The 18,308-nt window shown below is 33.4% G+C and overlaps 1 protein-coding gene across 4 annotated transcripts in view; it reads left to right on the top strand.

Moving 5' to 3' along the window:
• Window positions 1-9,411, top strand: part of Pgant9 (polypeptide N-acetylgalactosaminyltransferase 9) — a 140,895-nt gene extending 131,484 nt beyond the window's left edge. For 2 of the 4 annotated variants that reach the window (XM_068777112.1, XM_068777115.1), the window contains 8 exons: window positions 1,007-1,199; window positions 2,179-2,348; window positions 2,893-3,057; window positions 3,449-3,912; window positions 3,990-4,172; window positions 4,679-4,795; window positions 6,092-6,220; window positions 7,456-9,411. In XM_068777112.1, the coding sequence (XP_068633213.1) occupies window positions 1,007-1,199; window positions 2,179-2,348; window positions 2,893-3,057; window positions 3,449-3,912; window positions 3,990-4,172; window positions 4,679-4,795; window positions 6,092-6,220; window positions 7,456-7,617 (1,583 nt within the window). In that variant the 3' untranslated portion in view covers window positions 7,618-9,411. Of the gene's footprint in view, window positions 1-1,006; window positions 1,200-2,178; window positions 2,349-2,892; window positions 3,058-3,448; window positions 3,913-3,989; window positions 4,173-4,370; window positions 4,479-4,678; window positions 4,796-5,003; window positions 5,109-6,091; window positions 6,221-7,455 lie in introns of all 4 variants that reach the window. The other 2 variants (XM_068777113.1, XM_068777114.1) reach the window with 2 other exon arrangements.
• Window positions 9,412-18,308: the final 8,897 nt, after the last annotated feature.

An 18,308-nucleotide genomic window follows, 5' to 3' on the forward strand; every position in this document is an offset into this window, starting at 1 on the left:
GCGTTAGATTACCAGCATTTGTGTGAATGTCTAAAATAAAATAGCTATTTCGTAGACATACGGCCACAAAGATGAATTATAAATGTAAATAGATAAGTTTGTAATGAATATTACATAACAACTTTCGACGAGTGTAATTATTTTCCTATTTCTTATATTGAAATGCTATTATTCGTAGATTATACATAGTAATCGGTTACAGCTGTAAAAAGATTTAAAGAGGTGAATATATTGAACATTTTTGGTCAATTAATGTATGGTACACCCTATTTAAAAGTCAATGGTTTCAGAAATTATAAATAACGTAATGACAATAAAGTAAAGAATATCGATTTCAAAAATTGAATGACTACTATTATTTACTATCTGTGCCTTCAGAATGTACTCCTTAATAGTATTGACCTGTCGCATTTTAGTAAAAAAAATAAATTAATATAACATATTTCAGAGTAATCTGAAGCTTATATGCCTATAATCAATACATCAACCTAAAATACTAAGCCTGTAATGAATATTGCTTTATTTTGTTTTGGTCAGCTACATTTTAACTAAAATTTAATTCCTTTACTTATATTGAAATGCTATTTAAGTGATACATTATAGATATGTTAGTATATTTATATTAGTTTTCGTCATCGCCGTTATTAGAACACAGAACTGAGAATATATTGTACATAAGTTTGTGTTGAATTATTAACCAGTTTGATTTTAACATGCTTTATACAGTGCTTTATTTGCTGAAAATCGATTAATGTATAATAAAATTTATTTGCTAATTTTTATGTGATTTTTCCGAAAAATGCTTTCGATGATTTCATTCTATTAATTTTTTTTTACTTGTAAAAATTTATATATTTATAAACCAGGCATAATTTCTAACCAGTATTTAAATATTTAAAAAAAGAATCGTCGGTAATTGATAGGTTATTTATAGCTGCGAGTCTGTTCACACGATCTGCTACGGGGGACTGGCCTTCGGTCGTCAATAATCGATGATATCCTATAGGGCTAGGCGTGATCGCGGCGCCGGGCTCGGACAACGCTCCCGGCGAACTCGGCCAACCGGTTGTCTTGCCGAAGAACATGAGCGAAGATGCTAAAGCGGCCGTATCCGAGGGATGGAAAAAGAACGCCTTCAATCAATACGTCAGCGATCTAATTTCTATACGGAGGAAGTTGCCTGATCCAAGAGACGAATGGTGAGTTACACCTGTTTCTTTTTCTTTATACATTTATTCACTTTTTTAGTAACGTATGTAAGCAAAAATGTACAGTGCGATCGGTTATGGTTAAAACAAATTAAAGAGTGTGTTTGTACAGTTCGTTTGCTGTCAATTAATGTACGTTTCTTCCAATAATCAATGGTTTTCGAAATAATGAAGAAAAATAAAATGTACTAAGATAATAATAATGATATTATAGTAAAAGTAAAATAATTTTCACAATTCACATTACTGCAATGTTAAATTTAATTACTGTTAACTACATGTCCCTATAGACTTTGTACTGCCAAAAGGTAATTTGACAGCCATAACAATAATAAAATATTTCAGAGTAATCGTTTCAAAATTGCGGCTGATTGAAAATAGTTGTAAAAGCTTTAAAGCGTTTTGCTGACATATGAACTATACATTCACCTGTATGAATCTTTTATGCGTACAACCAATAACCCTTTATTATTCTAGAAAGAAGTGTTGTTCACTAGAGTGTCTTTCACCACTTCCTCTCCCAGCGATAACGCTTTCAGGAGTGGTAATAAGTAATGTTAGCCAAGTCGAGGTTTGACTCGAAATGCTAAATGGGTCTTAGCAACATAAGCGATAGCCCATGCCGAGGTTCTCTCTTGGAGGTTCTTGCGGCAAAGTTACGCCAGGGTGCGTTAGCATTACCTTTCTAAGAGCTTGGCAGCCTCATAATCCGGTAAAACTGTTGTATGAAGCGGCCTGCGCCGAAATTGCCCATCGACCCCCTGAATTTTGCAAAGCTTTTTGAGTGCAATGTTAACAAGTTCAAAAAAATGTCTACAAAAATGTTCACCTGGCAATAGACTTTTTTCTCCTATTGAAATTTTTAACTGAGAAACGTTTGAATGTATATTACGGAAAATCTATTTACAGTTTGTGTCGGTCATTGTACCTTTGCTAACGCGAATGTACATTAGAATCAAATTATTTGTAGGTGTAAAAAACCTGGACGCTACTTGGAGGATCTCCCGCAAACTTCGGTAGTCATTTGTTTTCATAACGAGGCCTGGTCGGTGTTACTTCGGACAGTCCATTCTGTGATAGACAGATCGCCGGCACATTTGATAAAGGAAATTATTCTAGTGGATGATTTCTCTGACATGCGTGAGTAATTTTTTTGATATTTTTTATACGTGCTTGCGCACATGGTTACAGGATATCACCAAAGTTTACGTTAGATAAATATTATTAGATAAAAATACTGACTAAAAATGTAATTTCGAAGTCGTAAGGTTAATAGGTTTTACTTTTAAATTTTATTGATATATACGGCAACTTTAAATGTAATTGTGTATTTCAATAGATTTTTTTTAACACATTATTGCATAACATTTATCAGAAATGAAGATTTTTATGGTTTAATTTAAAAGAAAACCCCTTCGAATCAATATCATCTTCATCATCATCGACATCATTGGAGCCTTAGGACGTCAATAAGATCGATTGGAAGCGGCATGCATCCAGCGTCTTTTGATGACCTAAGTACTTCGAATGCTGTACAATTGTTGTGAATAATTAACCAGTTTTTATTTTAATTTTTCCTAACCTAACCTTAGAAATGTTAATCATATTCAGTGATTAAAATAACATTTTGACACAAAAATATACCAAAATATAATGGACTCCTATAAAAGATGTTCCCTTACAGCACACTTGATGCAACAATTGGACGACTACATGTCTTCACTGCCTAAGGTCAGAATAGTGCGAGCAACACGTCGCGAGGGTCTCATTAGAGCCAGGCTTCTTGGAGCTCGCTATGTAACCGCACCCGTCCTTACCTACCTGGATAGTCACTGCGAGTGCACTGAAGGTATTGAAAAACTTAACAATGTTTAAGTGAAATATCAGATTTAATAACTATTTCTCATAAATAATTGTCATAAAATTCTAATCCGCAATCTCTCGTATTATGAAATTTGCTGACTGTTACTCTTATTTTTTTACTTGATGGTAAAAAGATTTCAATTAAAGGCTCTTCTTCAAGTACCAGAGTACCCAAAAGTGAGAAATATTGTTTTCGCTCTTCAACTCAATGATATTACTGATAATACAATAAAACTTTCTAGTTTTTCTGTGTGTTAACAAATTAAAATTAGCCGAGGTAATAAAAAGACACTGACTGAAAATCTTTAACACGATTTAGATAATAACATGTGTTTAAATTAGTAAATAAACGATATTATAACATGTGCATATTTCAGGATGGTTGGAACCTTTATTAGATCGAATCGCGAGAAACAAAACGACAGTAGTCTGCCCCGTCATTGATGTCATTGATGACAACACCTTGGAGTATCACTACAGGGATTCGACTTCGGTCAATGTTGGCGGTTTCGACTGGAATCTCCAGTTCAATTGGCACCCCGTTCCGGCGAGAGAAAGAGCGAGACACAAGCACACCGCGGAACCCGTCTGGTCTCCAACTATGGCCGGCGGTCTTTTCGCCATCGATAAAGAATTTTTTGAAAGACTCGGAACTTACGACAGTGGATTTGATATATGGGGCGGAGAGAACTTGGAATTGTCGTTCAAGACGTGGATGTGCGGCGGAACATTGGAAATAGTCCCATGTTCTCACGTCGGGCATATATTCAGAAAACGTTCGCCTTATAAATGGCGGACTGGCGTCAACGTACTAAAGAAGAATTCAGTCCGTTTGGCCGAGGTATAAGCCATTTTTCAGTTGTCGGTTTACGAAATACTTGTATTATTAATATTAATACGATTGCTAATACCTTCCAGGTGTGGTTGGACGATTACGCTAAGTATTATTACCAAAGAGTAGGAAACGACAAAGGGGACTACGGTGATATTACTAGTAGAAGGGAACTGAGAAAGAACCTTCAATGCAAGTCTTTCGAATGGTACTTAAAGAACATATATCCTGAACTGTTTATTCCCGGAGAGTCCGTCGCACATGGAGAGGTGTGTACTTTTAAATTTTTAAAAACAATAATTTTTAAAATTTATTTTACAATGCAAAAAGATTTAATAATAAATAGTGTTATTTGTAACATAACAGAAAATGTTTAATAAAGATCTACAAAAAATTTAAGAAAATATATGTGAAACTATTGAGTGCAATTTATAATACGTTTGCTTTCCAAATTGTTGCTTACGCAGATCAGAAATGTCGCCTTCCAAAAGACTTGTCTGGACTCTCCGACTCGCAAGTCCGACCACCATAAGCCCGTCGGACTGTACCCGTGTCACCGGCAGGGAGGAAATCAGGTCTTTAGTCGTCCAAAATTCGCATTACTGCGGCAGTACCATCGTTTTAGAAATTATGACGGGAATGTCTGTTCCGTTTCATCTTATCTCTTGCTATTGCACTCTCCCATCCTGAGCACATTTCTGGACACGTTACCGTATAACACTTACAGCACGGAATGATTTATTTCTTGATATTTTTTTGTAACGCTGCATGCTAGATACGAAACCGAGCGTTCGTTAGACCTTACTGTCTCGACGGAGAATCTCTTGAGGAGGTTGACGGCGAAACCGAACCGCTAATGATCCACAAATGTCACCACAGCGGTGGTAATCAGGTATCGATTAAACGACTTCCTACGGATTCTAGATACTGGGGGGTTTTACGTCATATCATCCGATAACTTATTCAAATACAAAGAATAAGTGCGTAGTTGTTGATCATTCATATGCACTGTAATTTTATCACTGACGACAAACGCGCTGTGATGAAGTTACGAGTACGCTTGCTTTGGCACGCCTTGTTAAAATTATCGATGGCATTAGATCGCGAATCCTTCCACGGAAATGTGCATCGACTCTGGGGCTGTGCCCGAGGACATGAAGAAGCCGGTCAACGTTTGGCCTTGTCACGGCGAGTACGGCAACCAGGTTTGTCCGAGGACGCCATCACTTTCTAGCATTTACCTAGCGCTTTGCTTCACCGTAGTTGGTTGTTGGAGCACCTCATCACCCGGTAAGGTTGCTTAACTTCGAGTATTTTAACTCAGAAAACTAACACATTTGAACGCCTTAGCCTGTCATAGTTAACAATAATGTTGATTTGTTTTACACGTTGTGCTTTTACACTAACCACTGTATTTCTACACATACTTTAGTATCCATGAGCATTATCATTCGGATATTTTTTTACATCACAAGATTCTTTCTTGAAAACTGTTTTCCAAATTATGAAAAAAATATATAAAAAATCTCTATTTATAAGCGTAATGATGACCCTTTCAATTCTTAAACATTGGTACTGCCGCTAGGTTTAAATAATTAGCTAAGTGTAGTTAACATTTATATACAATTATTTACTAACTAATACATAATAACTCTAAATTGTTTTACAGAATGAGTATATGTAGTTGGAAGTTTTATTCAACTTGGGGTATGGTCAGCTGTTTAACATGACGTCATGTAGAGTATTATGTATTCTATATTTTTATATTTCATCGTACATATTTACATCTTTCTTCTCAATGAAATGATTATTTAATATTTTTCTTGTAAATTATTAATTTTTTATATCATTTTATCGCGAACTTCGCTTTAAGGTATTGACTTTGGAAAGGGGAGTTAGCATGATAAACTAACATAGAAATAAAAATATATAGTTAGTAGTAACATTTTTATTTTGACTTTTTAATATTATGTAATTCAATCTAAATACAAAAGTAAGTAAAAAAAAAAAAACTAAAATTTTCATTATTTTTAACGAAATCAAAAGTTTTTGAATTATAAATGGATTTCATGTATTATGTATTATATTGAATAAATCGATAGGTACAAAATTATTAATAATAAATTAAAACTAGAAAGGAGTTTCCAGTAAGGTACAAATGTTTTAACCTTTTAATATAAATTTTCAGTATTGGATGTATTCAAAGAACGGTGAAATACGTCGTGATGAAACGTGCCTTGATTACTCGGGTCACGACGTTGTCCTGTATCCTTGTCACGGTGCCAAGGGCAACCAACTGTGGCTCTATGATCCCAATGTAAGTTGCAATATTTTCTTTAAATATATACTGTTGAACTGTACTGGCTGATTGGTTATACCTAAAACATATATCTACACCTGTAAAAGCTAAAAAAAGGTGAATGTTTAGGTCATTTGCTTGCAACGTATGGTATATCCTATCAAAAATCAATTGCTTCGTAAATAATAAATAAGATAACGATTTTATAAAAAAATGGTATTACTACATATTTAAATAAATTGTTTACTATTTTCCCTGCGGACTGTACTGTCAGAAGTTATTGAACTGTCACATTCCAATAGAAAAAATAAATTAATGTAACATACTTCAGTGTTCACCTTAAACAGGGTGATTGAAAATAGGTGTAAAAGCTTTAAGAGGGCGAATGTATAGCTCATTTGCCAGTTATAGATATATTTTAATGTAACAACGATATGAAATGATTATTTAGTAGTATGACATTATATAATATATAAACTCTTTTCTGGAGATAATCTTAAAATATCAAGACTTGTCGCTATTAAGTCGTTATGTTGAAAATATCAGGTCATTGAGACGAACGATCTCTTATCTCAAACCAATGGATGCAAATATTGTATTAGAAAACTTATAACAGTACATATCCTTATTATAGCCGGGTTTTGATATTAAATACAGAAGTAAGTAGAAATATCTGTAAGTAGAATCTGTTAAGTAGAAATATCTATCTATATCATGATTAAAAATCACTTTTACTTCAAAGAATCTGTACTTAATTTTATTTAACATTTATTTTTTTTCTCGAAACGCTTTCTTTACGATCGTACAAACACAATCGTGATAATTTTCTCAATTCAGTATTACAATAGAGCTATGGTAGCCTAGTATTCAAGAACTATGACTTCGATCATAGGTTCTATTTTCAGAGCTAACACCTTTTGTTAGTTTAATACCAAATCACCACAATAATATAGGGTAGAAGAGAACCAGACGGCTTGTTGTTTGTCATCCTCCACAATTATGCCGCTTATATATTTAAAAGGTGACTAGCAATTGTACGCACACTTTAAAAAACGGTTAAAAATACGTAATTCAATCTGTATATACTGCAATCAAAAATCCTTGGGATGTGTGACATCCACCAGTTCGTAATGGTTACCTTATTCTAGCAATGGGTTACAGCTAGTGCCTTCTCTACAATAAACTTATGTCCCAACAGAAGGAACATTGCAAAGGTATATAACATAATATTATAATTATTAATATTTTCACAGACAAAGTTATTAAAACATGGTTCGAGTGAAAAATGCATGACGATATCGCGCAACAAGGACAAAATAGTCATGGAGACGTGCAGCGAGTCGGAGCCGCGACAGATGTGGGTCATGGAGAATTTCAACATTGACCGACTGAGTCCCGAGCTGGCGGGCGAGTAGCCGGAACTCTACGGCGAAGTGCTGTTCATATAAAACAAACGGCAGACGTTCAAGGGACTCTTTTAAAATTAAACATATTTCTAGACGGTTAACGTAGTGTTTGTCACGACTCACTTGTTGTTGAATGCATCGTGTGCTTTTATAGTCCATGTAAGTGATATCATAATCTTAATGTTAATACTCCTTGGATTCCATACGAAGTTTTATGGACGTGTGTTTTGACTCCCAGGTAAAGAGGGAATTTTAAAAAGTTATATCAAATATCAAAATCTAGATCGAAAATTGTACTTTTATTTTGCAAATCGTTACTTATGAAAGAAGAGGTTATGGTGGTTTATTTTTTACACGTATGTATCAGGAGTATTATTTTGGCAGAGTCTTAAACTCCCTATTTACCGCACCAATATCTGGACATTATTTGAACTTCCTTGTTGTCAATGTACAATGTAGGAAATTGTGTGCCACTCGCGTCATGATAGGCCGCTATGACATAGTATTCTTCGCGAAGTATTAAATGTACCGAATAGATTTTAGTCTCCCCCTTAAACCTGTACATATCTTATTACATATTTTTAAAATACCGTACCTTGGGAATATTTTAAATAGACGAATTCATAATTGTAAAATTGTCATTTAACGATGACTTGGCTTCTATGTAAATGTTATTGTGATTTCTATAATATAATGAATAGTCGACGTAACTTATATCTTAGAGAAAGGTAGAAAAATATTTATGTAGCTAGGTTACACTAATTTTGATTGTATCGCATCGCAATGTCTCGATATGTAATTGTAAATTTGTATTTTTGTATAGCTCACGGAGTAGCGAATTTATTTGAATTTTTAAATTTATCATTTTTATTACTTTAAGAAATTTATTGAAATTGACTGAATATTTTAACAAAATTATTCTTTTCAAACATTTTTCTATGTTTCGCTCATTATATATCTAAATACTAATTAGTTTTTCCTAACTTCTTTAAACATATATTAATCAGTTTAGTTTTCAGTTTACGAAACATCTCATCATTTTCTTATAAATATTTTAAATTTTCAAGTTTATATAGTGCCAGTATTTAACTTTTTTTTTTCTTTTATTTATAAACTCCTTCAAACTGCCAATCAGTCTTCCCGACTTTATACTGTTTACATTCAGTTAACAGAGGACGACTGTATACACAATATGGAAGAATAGTCGAAAATTTGTAACTTATGCTAATTAGCAACCGCAGCGTTTGTTTTGGTAAACAAATGCGTTACTATTTAATATAATGGTAACATTGATGTTAGTTTCCTTGTAATAATTGTAAACCTTTGACTATAATAAATTTTGATGTGTGTGAGTGTGTATGTACCTAATGTAGTAGTATTTCATAAAAGATGCAAAAAGCAATTAATTTTAATCTGAAATTTATTCATTCCATTGTTCTATTCTCATTTATTTATCTGTAAATATTGTATTTGTTAAACTTATGTTTCAATGTTTGACAAAATCTATTTGTATTTTAATTTTACCTAAACTATGATGACTAGATCGGAGTGAATTGGTGTTTATTTTAGTTTAATCACTTATCGGATCCGATTGCGGTATATATCAAAAGTATTTAATGTTGAAGAGATAAATATAGTTCATAACTTGTATTGAGATAGGAAAAATTTTAAATGTGCCTTATATCTTTACGTAATAATTATATTTGAATGTTGAATATCTGTATATAATGCAATGTCTCCTAGTGTATAATATTACGATAGTTAGTATATCATCTAGATGGCGATACAATAGTCTTTGTAAAATAAAGCATTATGTTTGATTTGTACTATGCTGTTTCATTTTTATTCCGTACCATCTGGTCCCACAGTTTTCGTGCTGTCCAAAGTTATTTGTCCGTCGATTTCAAGTCGCATTAATTAATAAATTTTTAAATGCTCACAAAAGGCCGCTGGTCTAACTTGTGAATGGAAGAGACCTACATTGCGCTTGACGGTCCGTGGTCTCCGTTTCAGAACCTTAAGGCACCAGCGGTCATGACTTGCGCGCACTACGTGGTTGCCCCCTGCCACTTTAACTTGCCGCTTGCACCGCGACAACCATAACGAAAGATAAGGACAAAGTTTCAATAGCCATAACATTTTTGATTTTTTTATTGTCTGTGCAATTTATGTTTTTTTCCATAACAACCCTTTATAGAGTGAAACTAAAAGTAAAAAGCTAACAAAAGGTAAAAGGAGTTCGTTTTTTTATATATGTAGATTTAAAGAAAGTTTATTTTAAAAAATCCAAATAATGTGAACATAAATCACCTCTGTCTGTTTCTCTATCAAATATCTTTACAGTCCTTTAGTTCGACTACGAACTCGTGAAATTGTTACAATGAAACTTACCAATGTACACATAATTCAACATTAATTTACGACACATTTCCTTAATCAATAACATTGGTTTGTATACATCTGATTTTGTTCGATAGTCGCTGATTACAAACCTTCCCCACTTCGATCACAGACGTGAACTGAATGAAGTGAAACTGATTGTCCTAGTTTAGAACTAATTCAAATTTGTGCAGAATTCCAAACCGTTCCTCTGAAGTTAAGCGGAAACGGCAAAAAGGATTCTTTAGTAAGTTTCGTTTTTATGAAAATAAATTCTAGCTTTTACTTATGTATTTACGTAACGATGCGACATTAGACGCCCACTCTCAACCTCGGAAAACTCAGTGTCTTTGACGACGAACAATGTAAATGCAGTCCTATTAGAAAACTGATGGAAAGTCCTCCAGCTATGGAAATTAGTACAAACGAGTTATATTTTTACAATTCAGACAGCGACGTGTTCTTGTAATATAAGATGCAAAGATACTAACATCCACCAAATATTGACACTTCTAAATAATATAATAAAAACAAGGGTGGTTAATTGATTTACATAAGTTTCTATTATTTTTTTATTTAATGTGATGACTTCTCAGTGAAGTTCACAGCGGCACATCGAGCTATGGCTATGATGGGGATTTCTCTACAAAATTGCATCAGGAATGAGGAGATTCGGAAGAACGAATGTCAAACCCAGCCCAACAGATTTGCAAGTGGGAGTGAACAAGATATGGCGCGTAGAGTCCACGCGAGGAACGTTCAGGGGTATAGAAAGTGGACCGGAAGGCGGAGTGTAAGACGTCGTTTACCTACGAGATAGCAATAGCCTCATAATTCTTAACAATCTTATTAAGAATCTGATAGAGAAGTCTATGTCTGGCAGAGAACGTCTTACGGCTAAAATAATGAATTACAGAGGTAGTGAAGAAAAAACTGACTCTCTTTTCTCATTGTTAGCCCCCTTACAAATATTGTTTACTTATTGCTATTTAAAGCTTCTGCGGGTTTGAGGAAGTAGAGCGCTAAAGGTGGGTCACTAGCACTTTACAGCAGCCAAGCTAAAGAGTAGACGGCTCGTACGGTTCTCGCCAGGCAGAAAGTACGCGATTTGTATTAAAGATTGAATACTACATTTGTAACATGATCTTAGTACAGTAACATTTTCAGTCTGGTCGATTTTCTAACTTATAGAGAATTTAGTTTTAACACATATTTGCCAAAGAAACACAAATTTTTGTTTATATAGAATTTACGAGTATGATAAGTTTTTATGGCTTCTTTTTAAGTATTGATAGATTGATTAAGCTATTTATTTGTCTGAAGTAAATGAAATTGAAAATCGTATCGAAAGTCTAACCGAACTATAAGTTTTTTGAAGCGTTAACTTTAAATTAAAATAAAACTTAAATTAAAACTAAAATGACGAAGTTTTTACTCAATATCTTTTTGTTTTCTAGAGTAAATAAATGATTGGTTTAAATCACAGTTATGCTATATTTGGTATCACAGCCCACTTTTTTAATAGTGAATATTTAAAATGAAATGATTTAACTTAAACTGGATATGTTCATTTTTCTGTGATTCTTTATTATACAATTTTTTGATTTAAGACGTCCACTGCTTCACATAAGCCACGTCCAAAGATTTCCAATAGTATCGATAGGAATCGGACTGCATTCAGCGTCTTCCGATGACTGCACCAAGGTCATCTGTCTGTTATTTTATATAGTTAATATTGTATTCTGATGTTATAAATTATCTGTGGTGACATAACTGTGTTAGCTTAGTTGATAACCATGATTTACGATCACACGCGACACAGTTTCGATTTACGATGGGCGCACATTGTGAACTACTAAACATAGCCGCGAAGAGATCAAGCTTTTTCTAGGTTCTAAACTCCGAAAATATTTGAAAAACCAATGTCTTTCTGTTATAACAGGCTTGTGTTCGACAACAGGAACAGTTCTAATGAAACTTTAATATTTAGCATTTGACAGATTATTAGATTAAGCCAGAAGTTATTGGCCTGTCGAAATCCTGTAGAAAAATAAATTAAGATGACATATATCAAATGCGACAAAGTTTTAATACTCATTATGTTTACCGAAATTTTTCAATTTTTTTTTTCATTATTAGAACTCTCTGACGGTGAATAACTTATAAAAAAAGGTTAATGAAAATGATTGTCTTTCTTAATTTGACCAACGGAAAAAGGGATTTACTTATATTTATGCACATTTATAACACTTTATGAAGATAGTCATTGTAATAAATATTAAGTTAAAAACAATATATTAGTATGTATTCCAGAAGCTTTTCGGTAGTACTATAAACGGTAATTACATCAATGTCAATTGAAATCATCTCATTCTGCCTTTATTTATTCGTATAAATAAATGTAAGCCTCTGGAGCCTGTGGTGATTTGACACCTCTTACGAAGGTACTGGAAACCGTAAAATAAATTCGAAAGTGTACATTGATCGTAATTGTAAATCGAATTCATTAATTTAATTAGTACTTGTGTGTTTAACTTTGGTGTTTACTATTTTGTTTTATAAAATAGAACGCAAATAAAGCTGTCCGAGTTTGTTGTAAACTTTTCTCAGATTGGGATGCGTTTAGAAACCTCCTAGCTTTGTGTTTTGTTTTTATCAAAATGGGCTCTTCTGGCATTTTTCACATGACGTACTTAAGTAGGACATGGCAAATAAATGGTAACAACAAACATAGTCAAGGATTTGTAAAAGTTTTGTTTTATGGAAAAATAAACAATACAGTTTTTAATAATATTTTTATTTACGTTCTTCGTTTGTTTTAAAAAAATAAGAGCAGCGGTGTAAAAATAAGATTTACTCTCACAATAATAACGTTTTAATGCAACTAATTAAATGGAATTATAAAACAAAACACCGAAAGAGTTGGAAACCTACTCTAATTAAATATTATTCCGCTCCCTTACAACAAAGTCCGCATCTGCAAGCCTTACTACTTCTAAAATTACCCTCCATTTCTAACAATCCCTTCCAAGAATAACAGAGATGATAATAAAAGAATAAAGAAACCCACGGCTTCTAACATTGTAATATAATTTAAATGTATCAATCAATATGATTATTGTCACAATTGGATTTAAAAAATGTATTACTTCTAGATCATTTTCCTAAAAACCTTGGAAGGTATTATTATCTCGCTTAAATAAAACGTAACACTGTTAACCGACTGTAAAATATTACTTAAATAAGTAATAGACCATTAAATAAGTTTACTCGTAACGATCGTCATTCATCAACATTTAAAAATAGTGTAAAAGACACCTTTCTTACTTTATCCGACCTTCGTCTTAAGTCCCTGAGGGAAAATGATCGAGAAGATATTTCGTAGTTTCAAGATTGCTTTGATGTATTCCTTTATTTTGTTATTATCAACGACGAATACTTTTAACGTATTTATATGGAACTAGCCTCAACTCGGAATGTTACCATCATTTTTTTAACGGAATTTACTACATTGTGACTTGCGTAAAAACAAAGCCTACATTGTATCACAAGAAAATTAATAACTCTATATCGCCTAAGTAACTAAGTTTAGCCAAATATTTTTATTTTACTAAATTTCGTTAATGATTCTTAGAGGTTATTTTTACTAAGCATGTAGGAATCCATAAAGCCCTTTTTTAAAAAAATTGAAAAAAGAAGACGAATAAATAGATAATCAATCAAAGATAACCTATATTTTTTGACGAAACATCACAATAAGTAACAGGATGAATAAAATCTCAACGCGATTAATTTAAGTAGGAAGCATTTACCGCATTCTTATTTCTTTTGTATAAGTAACTTCCGACAGAAAGTTTTTGTTTTATTCATAAAAACAACATAATTTGATTAACTCAAGGTGACTAAGTCAACGAAAACGTTATTTTTAGACGTGACATTTGTGAGAATAAAGTTTTTATTCGTAAAGTAAATCGTTGTTAGTTCATTATGAAGTGTACTTAACAGGAAAATTTTATCACAGGCCTGATGACGTCATAAATAATGCGTCTTGTATTTAAGAACTAATAAATGCTTTTCTCTTGGACATTTACAACTACCCTGAGTGATGGCAGAGTATATAAGGCACTTAGCTTAGATCTCTTTAACAGTAACTAACTGAAGTACCCTCTCGGGATCCTCGGTTTGGGTCGTTACCCTATACATATTATTCGGTTACGGGAAATTGAAATTTTAAGTAGTTGTAGCCCAATGGTAGAGGACTGAGAATTACGGTTGCAGATAGCGGGTTCTATTCCCGACATACAATCGTATATAATTCACACTTTGTGCGCTAACTATACGGTTGCCATTGCTCACAAACAAGTTTCCAGAGGATGGGCAGCAGCGTCTTCTGCGTACCATGATACCACAATGTGATTACCAACCCGCCTGGTAATGTATAAAATTAAAAAATGATTTATCCGAGTTGTAAGATCCCTAGTCCACACTTGGCATGGGAGAAACAAGAGGTTTCAAAAAGAGAGCCATAAAAAACCCGCCTGCCAGTCACATTTCGTTTCTATTAGACCACCAAAAGAATATTTTTTTTTCCAAAATACAAAAGAGATTTGTTTAAGCGATTGCAATTCAGTTCATGTTTTATTCAAAACACTAACACGAATTTGTATGCATAGACAGAACTATCCCAAAATCCGTTACCAGTAAACTCAAAACTTCGCTGCCTTCCCGAATACGTTAAGACTAAACTAATTACAAACACAACTTTGTCGCTCTACGCCTGTACCACCAGGTACACCTACCGTTAAAATCAATGGTTTCTCTATATCTATTACAGGAATTAGTTTGAATATGTATTTAATTTTTAATTATTCTATTATTTTTTTATATTTCTGTTATTTTTTTTTATTCTATTTTTCTATTATTCTATCTTTATTCTACATCAGATGCAATAGATTGTATCTCTTTTGGGGTATATCGTACTTGAGGTTTCTCTTCACGGAAAAAGGTTAGTTGTGGGCACTAAAAAAAGTTAATCGTAAATCTAAGGCAAGGTCGAAAAGTTCCAATTTATTGTGACAGCATTACATCGTATTATCCTTTATGTAAATCGTGTAAAAGATAGGCGACTTTTCGTTCAACATTTTGCTTAATATTACACATCGCGTCGATTTCATGGAAACCTTGTATTTAATTAGATAGCTCCAAGTTTCTAAAGCTTTGAAAAACCGTCTAATGTCTTCATTTGTGAATTTTAAACAATGATAGCATAAAAATACATTAAAAGTTTTGAACCGATGTTTCTTTCAAATCGATGCATTTTTAATTTACTGCAATGTCAGTTTATGATTTAATTAAAGTCGTAAAATAAGTTTACAAAAACGAAAGAAATTTACGTTTTAATAGATCAACAAAACTACTTATGCATAATATTAAGTAGTAGTATGTGGGGGAAGCCTACGACCAGCAGCCGAAATTCTACTGCTGAAATAATGTTGATGAATATCAAGTGAAAGCAATGTTAGAGATTACCACAAATCTACACGTACACGAGTCTTGTTTTAAGTAAAATATTATGTATTTAAATCTTTATTGTCTACTAAAATAGTTATTGTCGAGAAAGTAATTTAAAACGTGATTTCGTTTTGAGTTTAATGCTATTTTCAGATTCACTCGAAAATGGTAGTCATTTGGAGACTTTGTTGACAAAGTAAAGCATTTTTACAAATTTAAAACTGTACAAAGCGGTAAATTTCTATCCCGAGCCGCAACAATGTAATTTCAGTCGCACTTTCTGCGGCCCAGAGCATACAGCACGAAACAGGAACATGAAAAAGTAATTTTCAACGAAAACCTCGCACTCGACCTGGCGGTGTAAACAGATGACAGTAATCATTATTATAAAACGGAACCTCGTGCCATTTACAAAACTTCTGTATTATTTTTTTTAAATCGTGAATATACTTGTTTCACAGGTTCATTTATTTCTTTTGTTAAAATTGTGAAACACAGTGACTACAAAATATTTTCTTGTACAATATCCCACAGTGTATTAAGTCCACAGCCAATCTGTGTTACCAGTATGCCTTACGGACTTAAAACTGTTAGCCAAGGCAGTAGAAAGGTTAATAATGGCGCGGAAAAAACTAGCGAAAAAGAGAGGGCCCAATACCTGTAACAATCGTTTTACTGAACGCAACAAAACATAGACTGTCAAGGTGACTATTTAAAAAAAAATTATAAATTATATAACTAACAAAGTTGGCCGAGTGGTGAAGGGCTGTGCCACGTAGGTTGGCCGAGGACTTCAGAGTTTGCGTGTAATATTGTATTTAATGATGCCACTACGATGAACAAACAGATCATATCTCAAGAAAGTCGCAACGCTGTAATTTCAGATGACGACGGTAGATACCACTGCCAGTCGGTTCAGTAGGCCTCGAACCAATCGGCCGACCTAGAGACGCAGTGCTAAAGGAGTATCGACTGACAATTTAAGCCGAGAGGTCCCTTCTAGAGGCCCTTGCGCCAGGTACATGGGACGCCCGCCTATGCGACTTAAGAGCTCTGCGGGCAGCCGAGCAAAGATTTTAGAGAGCGCCTCCGACTTCTCAACCACAAAAGAGGTTACGGTTAAGCGCCATACGCGGCCTGCCATCTCGAACTGAAAATGTCCTTTAGGTATCAATGCAACTCAACAAAAGTATCGGCGACGAATGATAAAATGTAACGGCTCGAGGGAGCCGTTGAGTTTTGTGACTTAAAAAGAGCTGTAGGCTTAACGCCTTCTGCGTTCTGTCATCTCAAACCTGCTTAATCTCTGCATATAAAGCAACAGTGATATTCGGAAAAAAATACAAATTGTCAGTGAACAAAAAAAAAGATAAACGAAATGCGTTCCCACAGTTCATTATGACACTTTTTCTGATATTAACATTATGTACCAATATTAAAACATTACATGTCGGCCAACGATTATTATTTTTTTTTATTATAAAAATCCAACTATACACCAATACTTACATTATATACATTATTTTAAATATTGCCTCATGGAAGCTACAACTTGTTCCTATAATTTTGGCAGTCCGAACACCACACAAATAAAAGTGCTCGTCTTTTGGGACTACGAATCAAGCCATTTTTCGATTTTCACGCCGTTTTATATATTTTAAAATTAGCCGATACTACCAGAGTCATCTATTGGGAAGAATATAGAACTTAGTTAAGTACCTCATACATTGTCTATTTATAATCTGAAATGTATTCTCAGTTCTATCTCGCCACTTAACTAGGTACTAAAACCACTCCCGGTTCCCTAACTCAAGACGTGTACATTTTTCAATTCAACGTTTAATAGTCCACGGTTTTATTTACACGAGCGTCCCTGTTTAACGAGATGAAAAGCTTTTCAAAGATAAGTAATGCGAGGCGGAATCTAAAAGCCACGATGTGTGCACTCATCCCTTGCACGGGAATCCCATTGAAATGTTAATTGAAGTGCAAAAAACACAAGCACTACGCTATCGTATAGCCTATTGAACGCTTAATTGCCACTTCTATCACAATAATTATCCTTGTACAAGCGGCTTAATGGATTAAAACATAATTTATCGTAGTGATTATAATACACAAAACATATTCCTTAAGTACTTCGTGTGTAGAATATTTCGTAATTCTAATTATTATCAACTTATTACAGTGACCACTTATGTACATTATAAGAAAATGCCAGAAGAGATCAACTTGATAGGAACTAGAATCGAACTGAGTTTCTCTGTAATAGCATTCTACAACTTAATGCTACGAGAATTTCAAACTCTACGATCTTTGATCCATATGAATTATTTTTGTTAACCTTATGTTTTAAAAATATTTATTCTCATAAAACATACACATAGTTACTTCAAATGAGACATGCTGGCAATCAGTATAGTACATTAATATACTACACTACATTACGTATCTAATAAATTATAATAAAGTAATTATATAATATCAACTGTTTAAATAAAACTGGATGCATGAAAACTCTATAAAGTAAAGCTTGCACACAGGTATTTTAAGTTTGTTTTTAAATGTTACAATATCTGTATTTTTAAATAATTAGGTAGGTTACTGTACAACTGTACTCCCTCGAACAATACAGTTTTTTTTTTCGTAGTTTGTTCTGACATGCCGAGTTTTTGTAAAATTTATGCAGTAAAAATCTAAGCTATTTAACTATGTTGACTCTATTTCTAGCGGTTGTGTTCACTCCTTGCATATACCCTGGCTCACTCTATCAATTCTCTTATGTCCACGTTATAATGTATGTAAATACT

The sequence above is a fragment of the Battus philenor genome, unplaced genomic scaffold (genome assembly GCF_028537555.1).
Source record: "Battus philenor isolate CCGP_79_NKW_IND1 unplaced genomic scaffold, ilBatPhil1.0.hap1 SCAF_13, whole genome shotgun sequence".
Lineage (NCBI taxonomy): Eukaryota > Metazoa > Arthropoda > Insecta > Lepidoptera > Papilionidae > Battus > Battus philenor.